This window comes from Lissotriton vulgaris, chromosome 11, assembly GCF_964263255.1.
Source record: "Lissotriton vulgaris chromosome 11, aLisVul1.2, whole genome shotgun sequence".
Lineage (NCBI taxonomy): Eukaryota > Metazoa > Chordata > Amphibia > Caudata > Salamandridae > Lissotriton > Lissotriton vulgaris.
In genome coordinates, this window is record NC_141699.1 from 53,576,864 (window position 1) to 53,596,079 (window position 19,216).

The 19,216-nt window shown below is 46.5% G+C and overlaps 1 protein-coding gene across 1 annotated transcript in view; it reads right to left on the reverse strand.

Moving 5' to 3' along the window:
- The window catches only part of LOC147678945 (glycine N-acyltransferase-like), a 238,623-nt gene that overhangs the window by 18,897 nt on the left and 200,510 nt on the right, over positions 1 to 19,216 (reverse strand). The window contains exon 5 of the mRNA XM_086942442.1: positions 15,843 to 16,282. Within this exon, the coding sequence (XP_086798568.1) occupies positions 15,843 to 16,282 (440 nt within the window). The remainder of the gene's footprint in view (positions 1 to 15,842; positions 16,283 to 19,216) is intronic.

Sequence of the window (19,216 nt, forward strand, 5' to 3'; positions counted from 1 at the left end):
TTTTGCTCTTTGGCTGTTTGGGGGTCTTTTACTCGTTTTCTCCTGGGTTGACGGCTCTGGGGCCATTGCTGGGAAGCTCTAATACCGGATAAAAGTAGTTTGGACCAAATCCCAGGCGGAATTTTTTGTGTGTTTTTGATGACTTGCTTGCCTTTGAGGTGCTCTTAGGGGGGGTTCCGTCTGTTTGTGGGTGAGTTTCGGGGTCCGTGAGCACTGCTGGGACACTCTAATCTTGATTGCATTTGGTTTTCAGGAAATCCGTGGTGGCAAACCGGACTTATGGCCTAGCTACGCAGCGCGTTTGGACCGAAGGCCGAGAAATATTGTAAATAGATGTTGCTTTTGGCCTGTTTGGGGGTGTTATGCTTTTTGGCGGGTGGGTTGGCGGGTCTTGGGCCATTCCTGGGAAGGTCTAATACCGGGTAGAAGTGGTTGGGACAAAATCCACGCCGTTTTTTTTTGGCTATTTCTGACATTTTGCTCAATGTAGCGTTTTCGGGGGCCTGTTTGGGGGGCTTCCAGGTGTTTGTGGGTGGGTTTCGGGGTCTGGGAGCACTGCTGGCTATGGATACTTTACTTTGCAAGAGGTTTGAAGCAAATCCCTGGTGGCAGAGGAGAGTTAGGGCCTAGCTGCAGAGCGCGCGCGGAGTGATTTGGGAAATTTGGAAAAAAATGACTAAGTCCCCATTTTTGTACTTTTGCTGTTTGGCTGTTTGGGGGTCTTCTACTCGTTTTCTCCTGGGTTGACGGCTCTGGGGCCATTGCTGGGAAGCTCTAATACCGGATAAAAGTGGTTTGGACCAAATCCCAGGCGTAATTTTTTTGTGTTTTTGATGACTTGCTTGCCTTTGAGGTGCTCTTAGGGGGGGTTCCGTCTGTTTGTGGGTGAGTTTCGGGGTCCGTGAGCACTGCTGGGACACTCTAATCTTGATTGCATTTGCTTTTCAGGAAATCCGTGGTGGCAAACCAGACTTATGGCCTAGCTACGCAGCGCGTTTGGACCGAAGGCCGAGAAATATTGTAAATAGGAGATGTTGCTTTTGGCCTGTTTGGGGGTGTTATGCTTTTTGGCGGGTGGGTTGGCGGGTCTTGGGCCATTCCTGGGAAGGTCTAATACCGGGTAGAAGTGGTTGGGACAAAATCCACACCGATTTTTTTGTGTGCTATTTCTGACATTTTGCTCAATGTAGCGTTTTCGGGGGCCTGTTTGGGGGGCTTCCTGGTGTTTGTGGGTGGGTTTCAGGGTCTGGGAGCACTGCTGGCTATGGATACTTTACTTTGCAAGAGGTTTGAAGCAAATCCATGGTGGCAGAGGGGAGTTAGGGCCTAGCTGCAGAGCGCGCGCGGAGTGATTTGGGAGATTTGGAAAAAAATGACTAAGTCCCCATTTTTGTACTTTTGCTCTTTGGCTGTTTGGGGGTCTTCTACTCGTTTTCTCCTGGGTTGACGGCTCTGGGGCCATTGCTGGGAAGCTCTAATACCGGATAAAAGTGGTTTGGACCAAATCCCAGGCGGAATTTTTTTGGTGTTTTTGATGACTTGCTTGCCTTTGAGGTGCTCTTAGGGGGGGTTCTGTCTGTTTGTGGGTGAGTTTCGGGGTCCGTGAGCACTGCTGGGACACTCTAATCTTGATTGCATTTGCTTTTCAGGAAATCCGTGGTGGCAAACCGGACTTATGGCCTAGCTACGCAGCGCGTTTGGACCGAAGGCCGAGAAATATTGTAAATAGGAGATGTTGCTTTTGGCCCGTTTGGGGGTGTTATGCTTTTTGGCGGGTGGGTTGGCGGGTCTTGGGCCATTCCTGGGAAGGTCTAATACCGGGTAGAAGTGGTTGGGACAAAATCCACCCCGATTTTTTTTGGGCTATTTCTGACATTTTGCTCAATGTAGCGTTTTCGGGGGCCTGTTTGGGGGGCTTCCTGGTGTTTGTGGGTGGGTTTCGGGGTCTGGGAGCACTGCTGGCTATGGATACTTTACTTTGCAAGAGGTTTGAAGCAAATCCATGGTGGCAGAGGAGAGTTAGGGCCTAGCTGCAGAGCGCGCGCGGAGTGATTTGGGAAATTTGGAAAAAAATGACTACGTTCCCATTTTTGTACTTTTGCTCTTTGGCTGTTTGGGGGTCTTTTACTCGTTTTCTCCTGGGTTGACGGCTCTGGGGCCATTGCTGGGAAGCTCTAATACCGGATAAAAGTGGTTTGGACCAAATCCCAGGCGGAATTTTTTGTGTGTTTTTGATGACTTGCTTGCCTTTGAGGTGCTCTTAGGGGGGGTTCCGTCTGTTTGTGGGTGAGTTTCGGGGTCCGTGAGCACTGCTGGGACACTCTAATCTTGATTGCATTTGCTTTTCAGGAAATCCGTGGTGGCAAACCGGACTTATGGCCTAGCTACGCAGCGCGTTTGGACCGAAGGCCGAGAAATATTGTAAATAGATGTTGCTTTTGGCCTGTTTGGGGGTGTTATGCTTTTTGGCGGGTGGGTTGGCGGGTCTTGGGCCATTCCTGGGAAGGTCTAATACCGGGTAGAAGTGGTTGGGACAAAATCCACGCCGTTTTTTTTGGCTATTTCTGACATTTTGCTCAATGTAGCGTTTTCGGGGGCCTGTTTGGGGGGCTTCCTGGTGTTTGTGGGTGGGTTTTGGGGTCTGGGTGCACTGCTGGCTATGGATACTTTACTTTGCAAGAGGTTTGAAGCAAATCCCTGGTGGCAGAGGAGAGTTAGGGCCTAGCTGCAGAGCGCGCGCGGAGTGATTTGGGAAATTTGGAAAAAAATGACTAAGTCCCCATTTTTGTACTTTTGCTGTTTGGCTGTTTGGGGGTCTTCTACTCGTTTTCTCCTGGGTTGACGGCTCTGGGGCCATTGCTGGGAAGCTCTAATACCGGATAAAAGTGGTTTGGACCAAATCCCAGGCGTAATTTTTTTGTGTTTTTGATGACTTGCTTGCCTTTGAGGTGCTCTTAGGGGGGGTTCAGTCTGTTTGTGGGTGAGTTTCGGGGTCCGTGAGCACTGCTGGGACACTCTAATCTTGATTGCATTTGCTTTTCAGGAAATCCGTGGTGGCAAACCGGACTTATGGCCTAGCTACGCAGCGCGTTTGGACCGAAGGCCGAGAAATATTGTAAATAGGAGTTGTTGCTTTTGGCCTGTTTGGGGGTGTTATGCTTTTTGGCGGGTGGGTTGGCGGGTCTTGGGCCATTCCTGGGAAGGTCTAATACCGGGTAGAAGTGGTTGGGACAAAATCCACGCCGATTTTTTTTTGCTATTTCTGACATTTTGCTCAATGTAGCGTTTTCGGGGGCCTGTTTGGGGGGCTTCCTGGTGTTTGTGGGTGGGTTTCAGGGTCTGGGAGCACTGCTGGCTATGGATACTTTACTTTGCAAGAGGTTTGAAGCAAATCCATGGTGGCAGAGGGGAGTTAGGGCCTAGCTGCAGAGCGCGCGCGGAGTGATTTGGGAGATTTGGAAAAAAATGACTAAGTCCCCATTTTTGTACTTTTGCTCTTTGGCTGTTTGGGGGTCTTCTACTCGTTTTCTCCTGGGTTGACGGCTCTGGGGCCATTGCTGGGAAGCTCTAATACCGGATAAAAGTGGTTCGGACCAAATCCCAGGCGGACATTTTTTTGTGTTTTTGATGACTTGCTTGCTTTTGAGGTGCTCTTAGGGGGGGTTCCGTCTGTTTGTGGGTGAGTTTCGGGGTCCGTGAGCACTGCTGGGACACTCTAATCTTGATTGCATTTGCTTTTCAGGAAATCCGTGGTGGCAAACCGGACTTATGGCCTAGCTACGCAGCGCGTTTGGACCGAAGGCCGAGAAATATTGTAAGTAGGAGATGTTGCTTTTGGCCTGTTTGGGGGTGTTATGCTTTTTGGCGGGTGGGTTGGCGGGTCTTGGGCCATTCCTGGGAAGGTCTAATACTGGGTGGAAGTGGTTGCGACAAAATCCACGCCGAAAAGCCTTTTGACACTTTTTGTAACTTAGGGTTCGTTAGCCCTAGCAGCAGGATTGCATGTGTTTCGGGGTGTTCTACATTTTTGCAACTGAGTTCTGGGGTCTTAGAGCACTCGTGAGAATGTGTAATTTTGGTTGCAAGTCATTTGAAGAAAATCCATGGTGGGAAAGGGGGGATTTGGCATAGTTAAAGAAAGCCTTTGCCACTATTCTTAACTTATGGTTTGTTAGGGTTAGCAGTATTTCGATTGCATGTGTTTGGGTGGGGGGGTTTTCGAGTCTTGGAGCGATGCTGGCTATGGATACTTTTGCTTGGTTGCTTGCAATTGGTTTGAATGCAATCCACGGTGGGTAAGGGGGTATTTAGGCCTACTTTTACTTTCAAAGTACGTTTTGTCACCAGTTTTCTGCTAGGCCTCGTTTTTTGCGATTTGATTGGGGGTCTTCTACATTTTTGCGACTGGCTTTAGTAAGGGTGTGGGTGGGAGCACTGCTGGGAAGATCTAATTTTGTTCTAAAACACAGTTTAAAGTACACCTAGCTTGAGGGGAAAGATCCGCTACATTAATTTGCCCATACTTATTTATCCTTCAAAAGGTGACTCAGACAGAGTACGCACTGTCAAAAATATTGTACTGTCTACTAGGAAAATCAAAGTGTGAGTTTTTGCACTCCACAGCCTACATACCTTATATTTATTTATCAGTGGTGTTGTAATATTATATCACTTCCTGTTTTTCGTTGAATAATTACAGGCCGGGTTTCAGTCTGTGCAATGGGGAAAAAAGGATGGAGTCAGGCTTCACATTAGCGAACCGCAATTCAGCATCCGCCAGGCAGGGAGTGGACAGGGTGTCTTCTGGTCACCAACATTGATGGACGAAGCGTCAGATGGAATGGAGGAGTGCCGCTAATAAGAGGATTTTTTTCTGCATGCAACTTACTTACCAAATTCAACAGGACAACTACAACAACATACAGATATAGTATCCATTGTGTTTTTCTAGGACTGTGACTGCATTTCTTGGATCTCTCTCTGCTTCTAAATTGATCCTTTAACACATCACTTAGTCCACTCCACTATCACATCTGCACCACACATGGTCATTTGTAAGTGCTCCTACGTAATTCACAAGTCGCAGCACGCCCCAGCCCGTAGAGGACTGGGATGGCCCCAATGATGAAGCATGTCACCAAGGGGCAACCCTGGTGAGTGAGGGGACACCTAGAAAAAGAGCAATTTCTCCTTTTCTATCTACTACACCTTCCAGACCAACCCCATTGAGTGTTGTGAATGGATTTATAGTGACCAGCAAGGCTCTCAGGTATCTGGCAACAGAGACCTTATGTTGAATATAGTTATCAATAATTCCACACACGCCCTGTACAGTCGCATTCTTTCTCCCACAGTTGTCGAAAGTACTACTTACTTTTCACTGACATGCATGCAGTAGTGCATGCACTTTCAAAGATTGATGGATAGGTTTGTACCCAAAGATTTGTTTATGTTCAATTATTTGTCCATGCTGTGCTTTTTTTTACAGGTGTCTTCTGGTGGTGACCAACATCGATGGACGAAGCGTCAGCTGCAATGGAGGAGTGCCGCTAATAAGAGAATTTTTTTTCAGCATGCAACTTACTTACCAAATTCAACAGGACAACTACAACAACATACAGATACAGTATCCATTGTGTTTTTCTAGGACTGTGACTGCATTTCTTGGATCTCTCTCTGCTTCTAAATTGATCCTTTAACACATCACTTAGTCCACTCCACTATCACATCTGCACCACACATAGTCATTTGTAAGTGCTCCTACGTAATTCGCAAGTCGCAGCACGCCCCAGCCCGTAGAGGACTGGGATGGCCCCAATGATGAAGCATGTCACCAAGGGGCAACCCTGGTGAGTGAGGGGACACCTAGAAAAAGAGCAATTTCTCCTTTTCTATCTACTACACCTTCCAGACCAACCCCATTGAGTGTTGTGAATGGATTTATAGTGACCAGCAAGGCTCCCAGGTATCTGGCAACAGAGACCTTATGTTGAATATAGTTATCAATAATTCCACACACGCCCTGTACTGTCGCATTCTTTCTCCCACAGTTGTCGAAAGTACTACTTACTTTTCACTGACATGCATGCAGTAGTGCATGCACTTTCAAAGATTGATGGATAGGTTTGTACCCAAAGATTTGTTTATGTTCAATTATTTGTCCATGCTGTGCTTTTTTTACAGGGTGTCTTCTGGTGGTGACCAACATCGATGGACGAAGCGTCAGCTGCAATGGAGGAGTGCCGCTAATAAGAGGATTTTTTTTCTGCATGCAACTTACTTACCAAATTCGTCCATGCTGTGCGATTTTTTCCTGTCTCCCAAAACCTTTCCCAAAAACCCCCGTACCCATCCTTTTTTCAAACCCTAACCCTCTTCCCCCGGGCTGTGTGGTTTTGATTGATGTGCGACTAAATTACAGCAATAAATCCACACACTTGCTGGGGAGGATAAGGTGATAGCAACAGGCTGGTGAAGAAATCCGAGGATATATTCTTACTCTGCTTGAAAAAGACCCATGGCTAATGTCAAAGAACTTCAACAGAATTAGTAGTTATACTTTACCATTTGTTAGGCTACAATGTGGCACTGTTCTAGTGTACTTCTGTCACCTGCTATATTCTCTATTGTACTGTTGTATTGCTCAGGAGGACAAACCAGATTTCATTTTCTTTTTTTTCATAGGCATGCAACTGCCACTGTGCCACACCACTAGTACCACCGCTATGAGGAAATTTTATCCGCCCAGAATTGCCAACCTTATTCGCTGTTTCCCGTGGAGCCAGCCCTGGGTCTAGCCCTACTTTAAAACACAAATTACAGGTAAGATAAGCGTTTGGTGGTTTGGGAGTATAATGGAGTATTAGGAGAGACAAGAGACTGACGGTAGTACTACTAAAGTCCTTGGACTCTTGAATTCACTTCACTTACTCTGTGAGAGGCACTTAGTGTTGAAAACATTTGGGCATTTACACTTAAAGGAAGAAAATGGAACTAAACTTTCAGGAAAACAAAGTCACTGTTAAACCCCCACCCACCAGGCAAGCAGTAAAAAACAGGTATGCTCAGATAAAGTTTGAAAAAGTATATTTATATCCCTAACAAAATAATCTCCCGCAAGACCCTCCCTAACCCCAACGATTGTCCTTCAAAAGTCCCCAAAAACCCAACCCCCAATTCCCACCCCCCAAAAGTCTCTAAAAAAGGGGCAAGGGACACTATGGGTGGATGCTGTTTACTTTTTGGGCCAGGGCATCATACTCCTGGCGGAGCAAGGCGTGCTCTACACGGAGCCCCTCCAACACGTTTGTAAAGTGGTGGAGCTCCGGCTGAAGGCGGGACACCCTCAGGGTACTGCGGCGCAGGCGTGCCTTCACTGCCTTGCAGGTGCAATGGCTGTGAGAGGCAGCTGTTGTCCTTGCTGCTCGGTGGTGGCGTTTGGCTTTGGCAGCCCGGCTCAGTCTGGGTGGAGCACTGTGCTGGGTGGCAGCCCGTGGGGGCACGGAGGCCGATGCAGACGACGTTGTTGTTGTGGTCGACTGCACACTTTCGTCGTCCTCCAGGGCCACCAGCCGCCGATATTCTGCAACAGTGGCATCGATCCTCCGTTGCCGGGCCGCTCTAGCCAGCTCCTTCCTCTTTGTTTGTTTGGAAGGAGCATCTCTTTAAGATTAACTCAATCATTCAGCAGAAATTTGTGTTGCAGTACAACTAGCAACTTGCAAGCGCATTACATAACTATTGAGGCCAGTATCTATCTAACCTCACACTTCTTCATCCTTGCTCTAACATTAGTGGGAGTTTAAGGAACAAATTCTACGAGCACTATGGACTTCCATTGGAGTTGACTATGAAAATACACCAGTCTTATTCTTCTTCTTGTCTCTTGTTTAGGAAAATTGGTACGTTATCTTCTGCAAGCCGGCATAATGCCAGCGCAGTGAACTTGCACCCGAGAAAAAGAGACGCACGCCATGATGAGTGACCTAGACTTGCGTTGCGTTACTGTACCGGTCCAGTACATGCAGGTGGTGAAGCTCTTACTTTTCTATTACCGGTGGCACTGAGAATACGCTGTTACAAGGGCTACTGCTTAATAAATTTAACTTTCACCCTACAGTGCAAATGAGTACTAGAAATGGAAAATTGAAGAAGATAAATAATCTGATTATCTATCACTTCACATGGGATGTTTTTGCTTATATATGGGATGACTTTAGGTGCTTTGCTTTTTATTGAGTGACCAGTGATACATCCACACATGAATGACTGAGTACTACTAAACTTATTAAGAGAGGTAGGGAGTGGAGACCGTAATAACCGGATCTATGCTGTGCTTGCAATACAAACTACTGCTACTATTGATGGTAGTATTTGGACACAATTACAACTTCTTTTCCTTGCCTTTCCTACACTGGAACGGACGTGCGGGTGCAGTGTTACATGCTCTTCAAAGTTACACTTAGTTCATCCACTGACCGTCTACTCTCTCTAGATCATGGGTACTCACAAACTTTCTCTCAGGGGCTAAATTTAGAGTGTAGTTTGTGGCCGAGGGACGCACTGGTGGGGGCGGAGTCAGAGGGGGCGGGGCTAAAGCAAAACGAAAACTTGTGACCATGAGGTTGCACACAGGTCCCTGCAGCAGATGCCTTCATCCACTGAGCCACCAGACCCAGCCTTTACATACATCTCTCTCCCTCCTGCTCTCCCTCCTGCCCTCCCTCTCCATCTCTCTCTCCCTCCTGCCCTCCCTCTCCCTCCCCCTCTGTCATCTCACTGTGTGTGTGTCTGTCTGTGTCAGCCTTCAGCCCGGGCTGAGACAGCTTCCTCAACGGGCACACACAGACAGCCACACCAAAGTACTTAACAGGTCTTTAAAAGACCATTAACATATTATTGAGGCTTTGTTTGTTGTAGCGCCCCTGCATCTCCACCCTGACAATCACTGCTTGCCCGGCCCCACAGAGCAGAGGCTTTGTTCTATTTCACCTCTTTGTGGCCCTGCATCTCCACTCTGCTCTGTGGGGGCCGGGGGAGCAGTGATTGTCAGAGTGGAGATGCAGGGGCGCTAACAGGTGAAATACAACAAAGCCTCTGCTCTCTGGGGGCCGGGGGAACAGTGATTGTCTGCAAGGTCTGCGCACCGCCAAGGAAAGCTTGCTGGGCCGCCACCGGCCCGCGGGCCGTACTATGAGTACCCCTGCTCTAGATACACATATGCTATCTAAGAGTCAGATAGTAGCATGATCCAGGTATATTATGGACACATACAGTTTCTGTGTCACCCACCCAGGCTGTTGTCCTTCCACCAATCATTGCTGTGGAGAAGTGTGGCTCAGGGGTTAGAGGCGGCAGACCCGGAAGCTGAGATCGGCCCTGGACCAGGGTTCAATTCCCCACCTCGGCGGGTCTTGGGCTAAAAATTCCACGGACTCGATAATTCTCGCTCCGGTGCCTTCTCGACTCGTGGGTTCACACTCTGCGACTCTGGGCAATAGCTTGCTTAATCTCCACAACGGCCCCTCGAGGCGGGATGCCTGGCTTTCACCTTGTGGATACCCTGCCGGGGTTATCTCACAGGGGAATACCAGGACGGGTTCCCTAAGCAAGCGCCGGGAAACCCTTTGTGGGTAGCTGTGCGCTATATAAGCTCAAATACATTTACATTTACATTTACATTTACATTCATCATTCACCCAGCCATGCATCTCATATTCTTTCCTTCCCAGCCACGTCTTCAATCTCAATAAGTAAGGAATATATAAGAGCTTACCTCTGCCCGCCACCACCACCGTCTGAACTCTCACAGCCACACTGGAACCGCCGCATCCTCCCCTGAGGAATTGCCCTCCGCCTCCGTGTCGAGCACCACCACCTCCGCGTTGGCCCCGCCACCAGATGTTCCACCTACAAAGTACATTTAAGAATGTTAGAATAAACCACTCACTAGTATTTGGTCTAGGAATGAAGACATGTGAAAACAATGTAATTTGTGACTGTGTACTCTAAAGTAAAAAAAAATGTCCCTTTTTTCCAGGGAAGGGTGTTGTCTTGCTGCACTTTTTGGCACAACAGATGAAGGCTGGCTTTTTAACACGCACCATTTTTCTCCACACAGACAGAAGATGGACTTTTAACAACAAGATCAAGTTGAAACAAGGTGAGAGCTCGGCTCGACCACAAGAAATGTCTTCAATTAATCGTCAGCACTAACCACTTTTCCAGTCTCAGTTAAACGTTTATTTTTTTTTATTATGACTTCATTTTAATAAATGTGTTTACTTTTAATAAAGCTTTTAAACTTAAATAGACTTTGTGTTTTTTGGTCCAGACTAGAGTGACTGAGCGAAAGGTTTTGCAATTTTTGCAAGCATGAGTCCGTGCCTCTGACACTTCTTGACTCTGACTCCGTACTCTTGAGCTACGTTGGATAATCATCATTGGGGATAAATCATGGATGAATTCGGGAGGTAAATGACTGTGCCACACTATGTAGTCACTCAGTAAGGACATTGGGGGTTCAAAGTCTGTTATCACAGAGGTATGTGGAAACTCTAACAGCGCCTATTATAATTGATAAGCTATGCACTATTTATTGTCCATAGTTGTTTCTGCAGAAGAATTGTCCCCCCAACAGTAGTGGTATGGATTGCCCTCCTATCCAAACCAAAAGGTAGTATCTTATTCTTTCTTGGTGGTCATTCACATTTTATACTTGGGAATTTTCAAAGCAGATAGAACACTTCAAAAGACATTATGGACAATCCCAGAGGACTGCACTGCACTAAGTTGATGGAGCTATTGCTGACTAGAATGGGAGTTTCGCCAACCGTGCAATCTTAGTTAGCTACACAGACAGACTAATAAGCATAATCTAGTAATACCACAGGGAGTCATAGTAGAGGCAGGATAAGAATTTAGATACAGTCTACAAGAAGATCTAAGACGATTTTGAAAAAATCAAATGAGGAACGCTAGGAAAAATAGGTACTAGTCTAAAATGAAAACTTACTGGGGCCAGCAAAGGAGCCCTCGCCTGCCCGATCCTGGTCCTGTTCAACAGCATCCGCCACCTGCTGCTCCTGTGTCCTCCCCTCGCCCCTGGGGGGAGCTGACGTGCAACATGAAAGAAAGAACAGAAAACATGGATGATTGTTGCTTGTCAATGTCAACCAAATCAAACATTTCAAAACATCAATAACAAAATATTTCCGCGAAATTATATTGATTAGGGTTAGTTTTCATTGATTTACGGACCTGCGACTTCGAAAGTCACGTAACTCACTAAACAAAGTACTGAAAGGTTCACCTAGGACTGGCAGGCAGCAGTCCGCAGGCAAGACGCAAAGTGACAGACAAACTCCATTGTGATTTCAGTCAGATCAGTGACAACACTAACAGTTGCCTGCTACATAACCAGTCATTTCAATAGTCAAACTATCAATCCACCGCCACTATTTTTCTTATTGTCAGGGGTACAAAGGAAGGGGCAGATTTAAGCCCCTTGCGGCTCTTTTGCTCCGTTCTTGCGTGACTTTTGTGACGCAGCAGCTAAACAAAAGAGGCGCCATGGTGCGGCGTATAATATTATAACAATGTGACGCATTTGGGAGATGCATCCCGTTATAAAGCCCTGCGCCATCAGGGGGCGTTCCGGCGCAAGGGAGGGCATTCCTGCGCTGGAACACATCCTAAAAGTGGCTGAGGGAAATCTACAAAATTTCAATCAGTCACCTTTAGGACAATGATGCGTCACACAAACCCTGCACCTGCTTGAAGCAGACGTACGGCTTGACCCAGCATTGGGGAGATAGGGTACCCCAGAGCATTGCTGGAGCTGCGCCATCGTTGCGACGCAACTCCAGCAGTAAAGCTTTGGTGACGTTTTAGGCCCATGGTCCGCCGCATTGCAAATACGGCGCACCATGTTTGGTGGTGGTAGCGGGCCGCACAATTAATGGCGCATCCCTGCTACTTTGCAGGGATGCGACGGTAATTGCAATTCTGCCCCTTAGGGGCATACTTACTTACGCGTTCTGACCAAATGCGTCACGCAAAACTACCCTTGTGACACGGCAGATGCGCCTCATTTACAATGCGGCGCGCCCTGGCGCAAGGGTAGGCATTTGCGTGACGCATCTCATCACGTAAGAGCGGCGCATCGCTGGAGTCACGTCGCCAACGCAATGCAACTCCAGTAATGCTCAGGGCCACCCAATACTTAACATGCTGTGTCAGTCCTTACGCCTGTTTCAAGCAGGCATAAGGAATTGAATTGACGTAGCAGCGTCGCAGAAGTGCCTGCGTTAAATCTTGTAGATTTCACGCAGGCACTTTTGCGAGGCGCACAGCCGCCGGACCGCCCACCCTGCATACTAGGAACGCACCCATTGTGGTGCAGGCCCATGGCTTTATAACGTGACGCATCTCCCTAGATGCGTCACGCTGTAAATGACTCGCAGGGATGCGCCACGTTTACGCCGCTGTTGCGTCACGCAAGGCAACGTAAACGTGGCGCAAGGGGCTTGTAAATGTAATCTGCCCCCTAGTGTCTAGCATTACGCAGTTCTGTAAAGTACACTCATACATAATAGTTACTCAGGCCAATGAGACCACAAAATAGAAAACAAATAAGCATAGTAGCAACGCCACTGAGAAGGAGAGCAGTGCACCTGAAATGCACTGAAGATTTTGAAATATAATTTAACTACAATGTAATCGTCATCAGCGGTATTATTGGCTTGCTCCATGTAAAAAACAAATATTTGCAATACAACAACACAGAGCAGGAGAAAACATAGTAGTGAGTGATGAAATAGCTACTACTACTCACCAAGCCCGGGGATCTCCCAGCCGAGCTGGTCCAGCAGGTCGCGCTCCCGGTCCAGGAGGTCTGTCCAGCGGTGGGTGGCCTGGCTGTAGGTGCGCTGGACCCCGTAGAGGTGGGACATGGCCCAGCACACCTTCTCCCACCGCTTCCGGCGTTCCCGGATGTTGTAGCCGCCGGCCGCGATCCTGCCGCCTCCTGCGATGGTCCTGGGCAGGCGGCGCTGGACGAAGTAGTCCAGCGCGCCCACTTCCTCCGGGCTGAAGATCTCCCGTCGCGTCTCCTGCTCCCCCCTCAATCGACCGCATGCTGTCCTTGCACGGGGTCCAGGACTCCTCCTCCCCGCCGCCGCTGCGGCCCTCAAGTGCCTGGGCAGCTTCACGGCGCCTGGCTTCACCATGGTCTGGGCAGGTAAGGTAGGAAGTAGAAAATTAAGAAGGAATAGGATAGGGAAGAAGAAAAGAAAAGAGTTTAAAAAAGTAGTTTAAAAGTAAAGAAAAATAGCAGAAAAGACAAAAATATACAGCTAGGAAAAGAGAGGGATAGATAAGAAGCAAAATCGTTAAAAAAAAACTGAAAACAAGCAAAGGATGGCAAAGATAGCAAGAGGATTAAACACCATGCCCAGACACAGGAAATGAATGAAAAACAAGATGGCCGCCCGTTCATGAGCGCGAAAGTAAGTTCGCACGAGATTTTCCTCGCGATCTCGTGCGAACTTGTACTCGCAATGCGCTTACTTCGCGAGATTATACATAGCGGGCGGAAACGGAAATACGTCACACAAACAAAATGGCCGCGCCCGTACTCGACCTTGGGGTAAATTCGCGTGTTGCGCTGCAAGCGGCTCGCGAATACTGCAAAAAAACTCGCGAAACAACAAGCCGCAAAAAAAATATAAAGCTCATTTGCACGAATTGGCGGCTTCCGCGGTCGGTTTCACATGACGCCGCGCCTCGCGAATAGCGCGAAAAAACCGAAAAACGATTTTTGCAAAAGCAAAAGCAATGAGCAGGTGCAAAAGGCCAACCTCATGATTTGTAACGATTCCCTGTAGTGCTTCCTGAGGGGGCCCTCCAGAATTCGGTTGCCTGCTTGCAACTATTGTGCTCTGACCTTAACTGTATGCCACAAAGGTCCTGATTTACAGCTAAGGGAGCAGACAAGCAGGTGCCAGGCTGGAACTTCAAATTCAGTGACACATTAATTAGCCCCTAATTCATTATTGTCAGTTGGGGCAGGGCAGGTGTTGTTAATAAACTAACCCCAAATTAATTCATGTCAGTTCAAGCAGGGCAGGTGGGCTTGCTTTTCCCCCGCATCTTCTACAGTGATGATGAACCAGAGGGTGGCATTGATGTAACAGAGGGTGGCATGGGTCAAAGAGAGGGTGGCAGTGGTGAAACAGAGGGTGCTGGGAGGCTGTGATGATGAACCAGACGTAGAAACAACATAGTCGCGACCGTTGCGAGCCGACAAGTAAGTTCGCAATTGCGAACTAGTACCAAATCCTCGCGAACTGGCAGAAACACTTGCGAACACAAAAAAATAAAAATCCGCAAATTCGCGAGAATTCGCGGATTTTGCGGATTGCGGGGTTCGCAAATCCGCAAAATTCGCGAACGCGAGATTCGCAAAATTCGCCCATACTTAGTCAGATTGAATGAAGTACTATAGGAATTATTTCCTCAAAAAACACATATGAGGTAGGAAATAGGGGTAGGGCAGAGCCACTACTTTCATAATAACTGTCCACTGCTATCCACAATAGAGTGTGTGCACCAACACACATATACACACACCCCGTTAGCAGCTCTCCCAGCACACATGCCCCTCCAACACTCTCAGTTAAGGACACAAAACAGAGAGCCTGTCCTGTGAGCACTGGTGGCACATGTAAATGCAATGACCTACTATCCCTGGGAGCTGACAGCCCTCTTTGAGACAGACCTAGCTTTTGCAAGCAGCCTTAATATGTTCCACCCCAAGTGTATTCCCTTGTATAATAACTTGTCAGTATGGCCCTGAATTAGCCGATGTTTCCTTCATTGGCTCTTTTTGGCTTATCAATCTCTTGTGCTGTGGATATATATTATATTAGAAAATTGGAATGTTGGGAGCTCCATTGCAGACAATGGAGTGCTCCCTGCTTCTACGGGCCGGTGTAAATGTAAATGTAAATGTATTGGCATTTATATAGCGCACTACTTACCCGTAGGGTCCCAAGGCGCTTCGACCGCTGCGAAACCCTTCCTTGCTTCCCTGAGAGATGGTCCCTTAATGGGTATCTCCAGGGTGAGACCAGGCATCCCCGGCGGTCTGGTGGGGCCGTTAGTGAAGATGAGGCAAGCTAATGCCCAGAGTTGCCGAGTGTGATCGCTGATCAGAGTGGGCACCGAGGCGAGAGAATTATCGAGTCCGCTGACCCTGGTCCAGAAACCTGCCGCGCCGGGAATCGAACCCTGGTCCCGGGCCGTCCTCTGCTCTCGGGTCTGCCGCCTCTAACCAGTGAGCCACACTACTTCACTAGGCCCGCAGAGCAACATTCCAATGTTCTACAAAGGCTTCTCGAAGCTCGAGGGGATTTATATCCCCTCGAGCTTCGAGAACCCTTTGTTTAATTTGTTAGAACATTCTGCCCCTTTGTAGCAGGGCTATACGGCTATTAAAGTCCCGCTGTTTCGTTAAAGTCCCTCGCCTTCGGCTCGGTCCTTTAACGATTCAGCGGGCCTTTAATAGCCGGTATAGCCCGCTACGGTGGGCTATATGGCTATATTATTTGTTCTTTCGATTGTGGCAGGGATTGAAGTCAATAATGATTCAACTCAAAATTGTTCACAGCTTACTTATTTAAGCTTTTTATGGTTGTTTTCTCAGGGATCACTTCTTGCTCACAGATTGCTTCTGAGTGCCTTCAAGGAAGCCTCAATCTGAGCATCCATTTTAGGAAATATACATTTTTGGTAAAGGGAAATTTTGAACACACCAGCGGGAGTCTGTTCCCTTACCAAACCCTCCCCTGTGTTCAATATATTTGCCTTCTCTTGAGGCCGACAAATCCATTGATGATATCCAGAAGGCACGTTCCGGAGATCAACTTTTCTTGCTATACTGTGTATCTGGACGTTGCTCTTTGCAGTGATGAAGTGAAATGGGAAATCCTTCTGATGTTGTTTGAGTAAATCAAAAAAGGATGTGAGCAGGATAGTGGGGAGCCCTCTACCTCGATATTCTGGCATAGTGTATCCCATCCGTATCTCTGCAGTCTGGTCCATGGTGCACCAGATGATGGGTTTCCCTCCTGGATCCCGCATGCACCAGGTGGGCAGGAGTGCGATGCATTGTCGGACTATTTTGAGGCTGGTCTCATTTCCACCATTTACCCAGAATTTATTCACCAGCTCAGCTTCGGCAGCAGTGACCGGAGAGCATTCAAATGCTGGCTGAGTATCCCTACAGAAATGAGAGCAAGTAATGTTACTAATAATTCGACATGCTTTGCTGTCAATCACAAATCAATATTCTTCCATATTACTTAATAGTTATAGCTAAATATGAATAAATATCTCTCTTCAACCTTGCTGGTATGCATTAGAAGTCTCAGTTGCAACATGACTACATGTATTATGGGCACTTACAGTCCTCCTAGTGAACACAGCTCCAGTAGAGTAGCTGGTAGCAGAAGCGCATCCCTTTTTACATTCTTCACATGCTCCAGAAGAGAAACCTGCACTGTCCTTTGCCCATTCATTCTTCTAATCCTCACCCAATCACCCTCCAAAAATAAACATACTCTTTTAACTTTCCATTATTCTCTGGACTCCCCTCCACACATCACAGATTTATTTGACATTATCAAAAAAAACCTGCCACTTTTCCTCTCAATAACATGAAAGTGGTGACCCCTGTACCGACATGAGTAGCGGTGCACATTACCAATGGATCTTACTCTAGACTATGTTCCTCTCCAAACCATTCCCTAACATCAACTGGAAATGATCCCTTCAACACACTGTTAAATTCCTCTCTTGGGCCATTACTATTGTCAGTAAAACAAATTCATTGTATTTTTATACCCAATTGAAAAAAGATACTCCTCCATTTCTTTTGTTACCTTACGGGGTACACAGTTGGTGACTAATTCCTAGTATTTATGCTCTCTACAGATTAACTATCATCTTTATCTCAGAGTTAAGCTCCATGGTTTGTTGTTAAGCATGTGAATATATATTACTTAGTGGTGGTCACCACTTTGTAGTTATAGTTAGGTACATTTTCCATAAAAGTGAATTTTATGTTTTTTCTAATAACTTTGGCATCTTGACCAAACTTTCCAAAACAAAGTTAATCCACCTCAGCAACTTCCGGTAAAGTGTTCTGTCTAGCAGAGTCTGAGAAAAGGGAGGTACAAAAGTACTTTTTCCCCCATGAATTTTCCTTAGGAAAGTTAAGATTAAATACAGCAGAACAGAATTAAACTAAATTTGGCGGAAAGTTAGAAAATTTACCAAAGTCTCATTTTGGGGTTTGGTGGAAATCTATTCAGCCCTTAAAGAAAAATTCTCATTTAAAAATAGCAATATCTGTTACTGATAGATAGAAAATGCTTTATTCGATTTCAATATTATAAAACAATAAAAGCAACAATTCATTCAGTAATATACAAACATGTTCAGATTAAAAACAGCTAATACATTTTCTTTTCCTCAATACACTTTCTAAAAAACCCAACATGATTCCAACACAATACTCATCTTTCAGTGACTGTAAAAACAAAAGGGCCGGGCGGCATGCCCGCAATGAGCCCCGCCTCAGAAACGGTTGAATCCATCTGGCCCGTTCAGTTGAATAAAATTTACAAAAAAAGATCGTGTGCAATAGTGATTGATCAGATAAATTGTCACAAGGACATTTATTTAGAATTCTAGACCAATCGTTAGTGTTTGGGAATGTAACCACGCGTTACAAAAGAGGGTGGTGATGGACAGAGCATCTAAACCAATCAAACACTCACACCCAGTCAACAAATCTGGGTTTAATCCATCACCGTTCTTTAGCCCACTCTGCCACCCCAGTTCAGACATGGTCATATGCAAATCAGTCTGACCCTGTGCCTCATGGGAACAGTCCAGCCCGAACTGCCAAGTCATGCCTTCCCTGGACCAGAAACAAGCTACCTAGGACCGGTTTGTGGCATTACAGCCGTCTTCAGCCAGGCTTGCTTAAATCCAGTGGCAAAGTGAGAAAGGGACTCACGTTTGAGCATACCCTGCCAACTTATGGCGAACAAAGCGGTACAAAAGGGGGTGGTAATGGACGGAGCATCTGAACCAATCAAACACTCACACCCAGTTCTGTTGACTGGGTGTGAGTGTTTGCTTGGTTCAGATGCTCCGTCCATCACCACCAACTTTTGTGCCGCATGGGAATATAACCGGGCGGAAAAAATAATCAAATCTGAACCTAGTCAGAATATACCTGTCGTACCCCCTCACACACAGAACAAGATAGGGCTGAATAGTGACTGAGGTCAAAATAAGTTGGTGCTTCGTCACTGAGTTTTTACTTGTTTCTAGCCCAAATCGTAATAGGTCAAAATTATTCAAACACAATGCCTTGAGATCTTTTCTCGAGATGTTAGGAATCGGGTTTACTAAAAAAATCTGGTCTACCCAGATCATTGGAAAGATTACAGATGTACCTTAGCCATAAGATTTTACTCGCCTGGTCCAAACCCATTGAATCTTTAATTATGTCCAGTTTCAAACCTAGATCAGGTGACGTCCAGACTTTATGCCATAAGAGCATCGGTTGTGTTTTCATGACATGCGTAATGTAGCAAATCCCCAATTAACTCTGACAATTAAAAACAGATGCACTTAGGGGAACTGCTAAAATAAATCTTTAAAAAGCATTCTCAATTAATTGAATTAATATAACTTCACTGTGGCCCCATACCCCTGCTCCATATGTGGCCACACTAAAGCATTTTGCATAATACATTTTCAATAAAATTTCTGGTGGCCTCTTTCCCAATTTATTAGCAAACATCATCAATGCCGCCGCTGTCACCTCTTAAATAATAACGCCCTGTTGTTAATTGCGGGTCCCCAAGATCCTGTTTTCTCTAGTACGATCCCCAAATAGGAGAATGTTTTTGTGGATTCAATTTTGTCTTTTCCCAGCTACTAGATGGCATGCCCTATTTTTCCCTTTACCACAAGACATAACATATGTCTTTTTAACATTGAGCCTCAGGCCTCTATGCTCCATAAAATCAATATAGGGGATTAAGACTGAGTCGTCTGCATATAAAAGTGAAGCAATCTTGATGTGATTAATTATCGGAGAGTCTTTCACGCTAGCCACCAGTGACTCTTCCAGTGC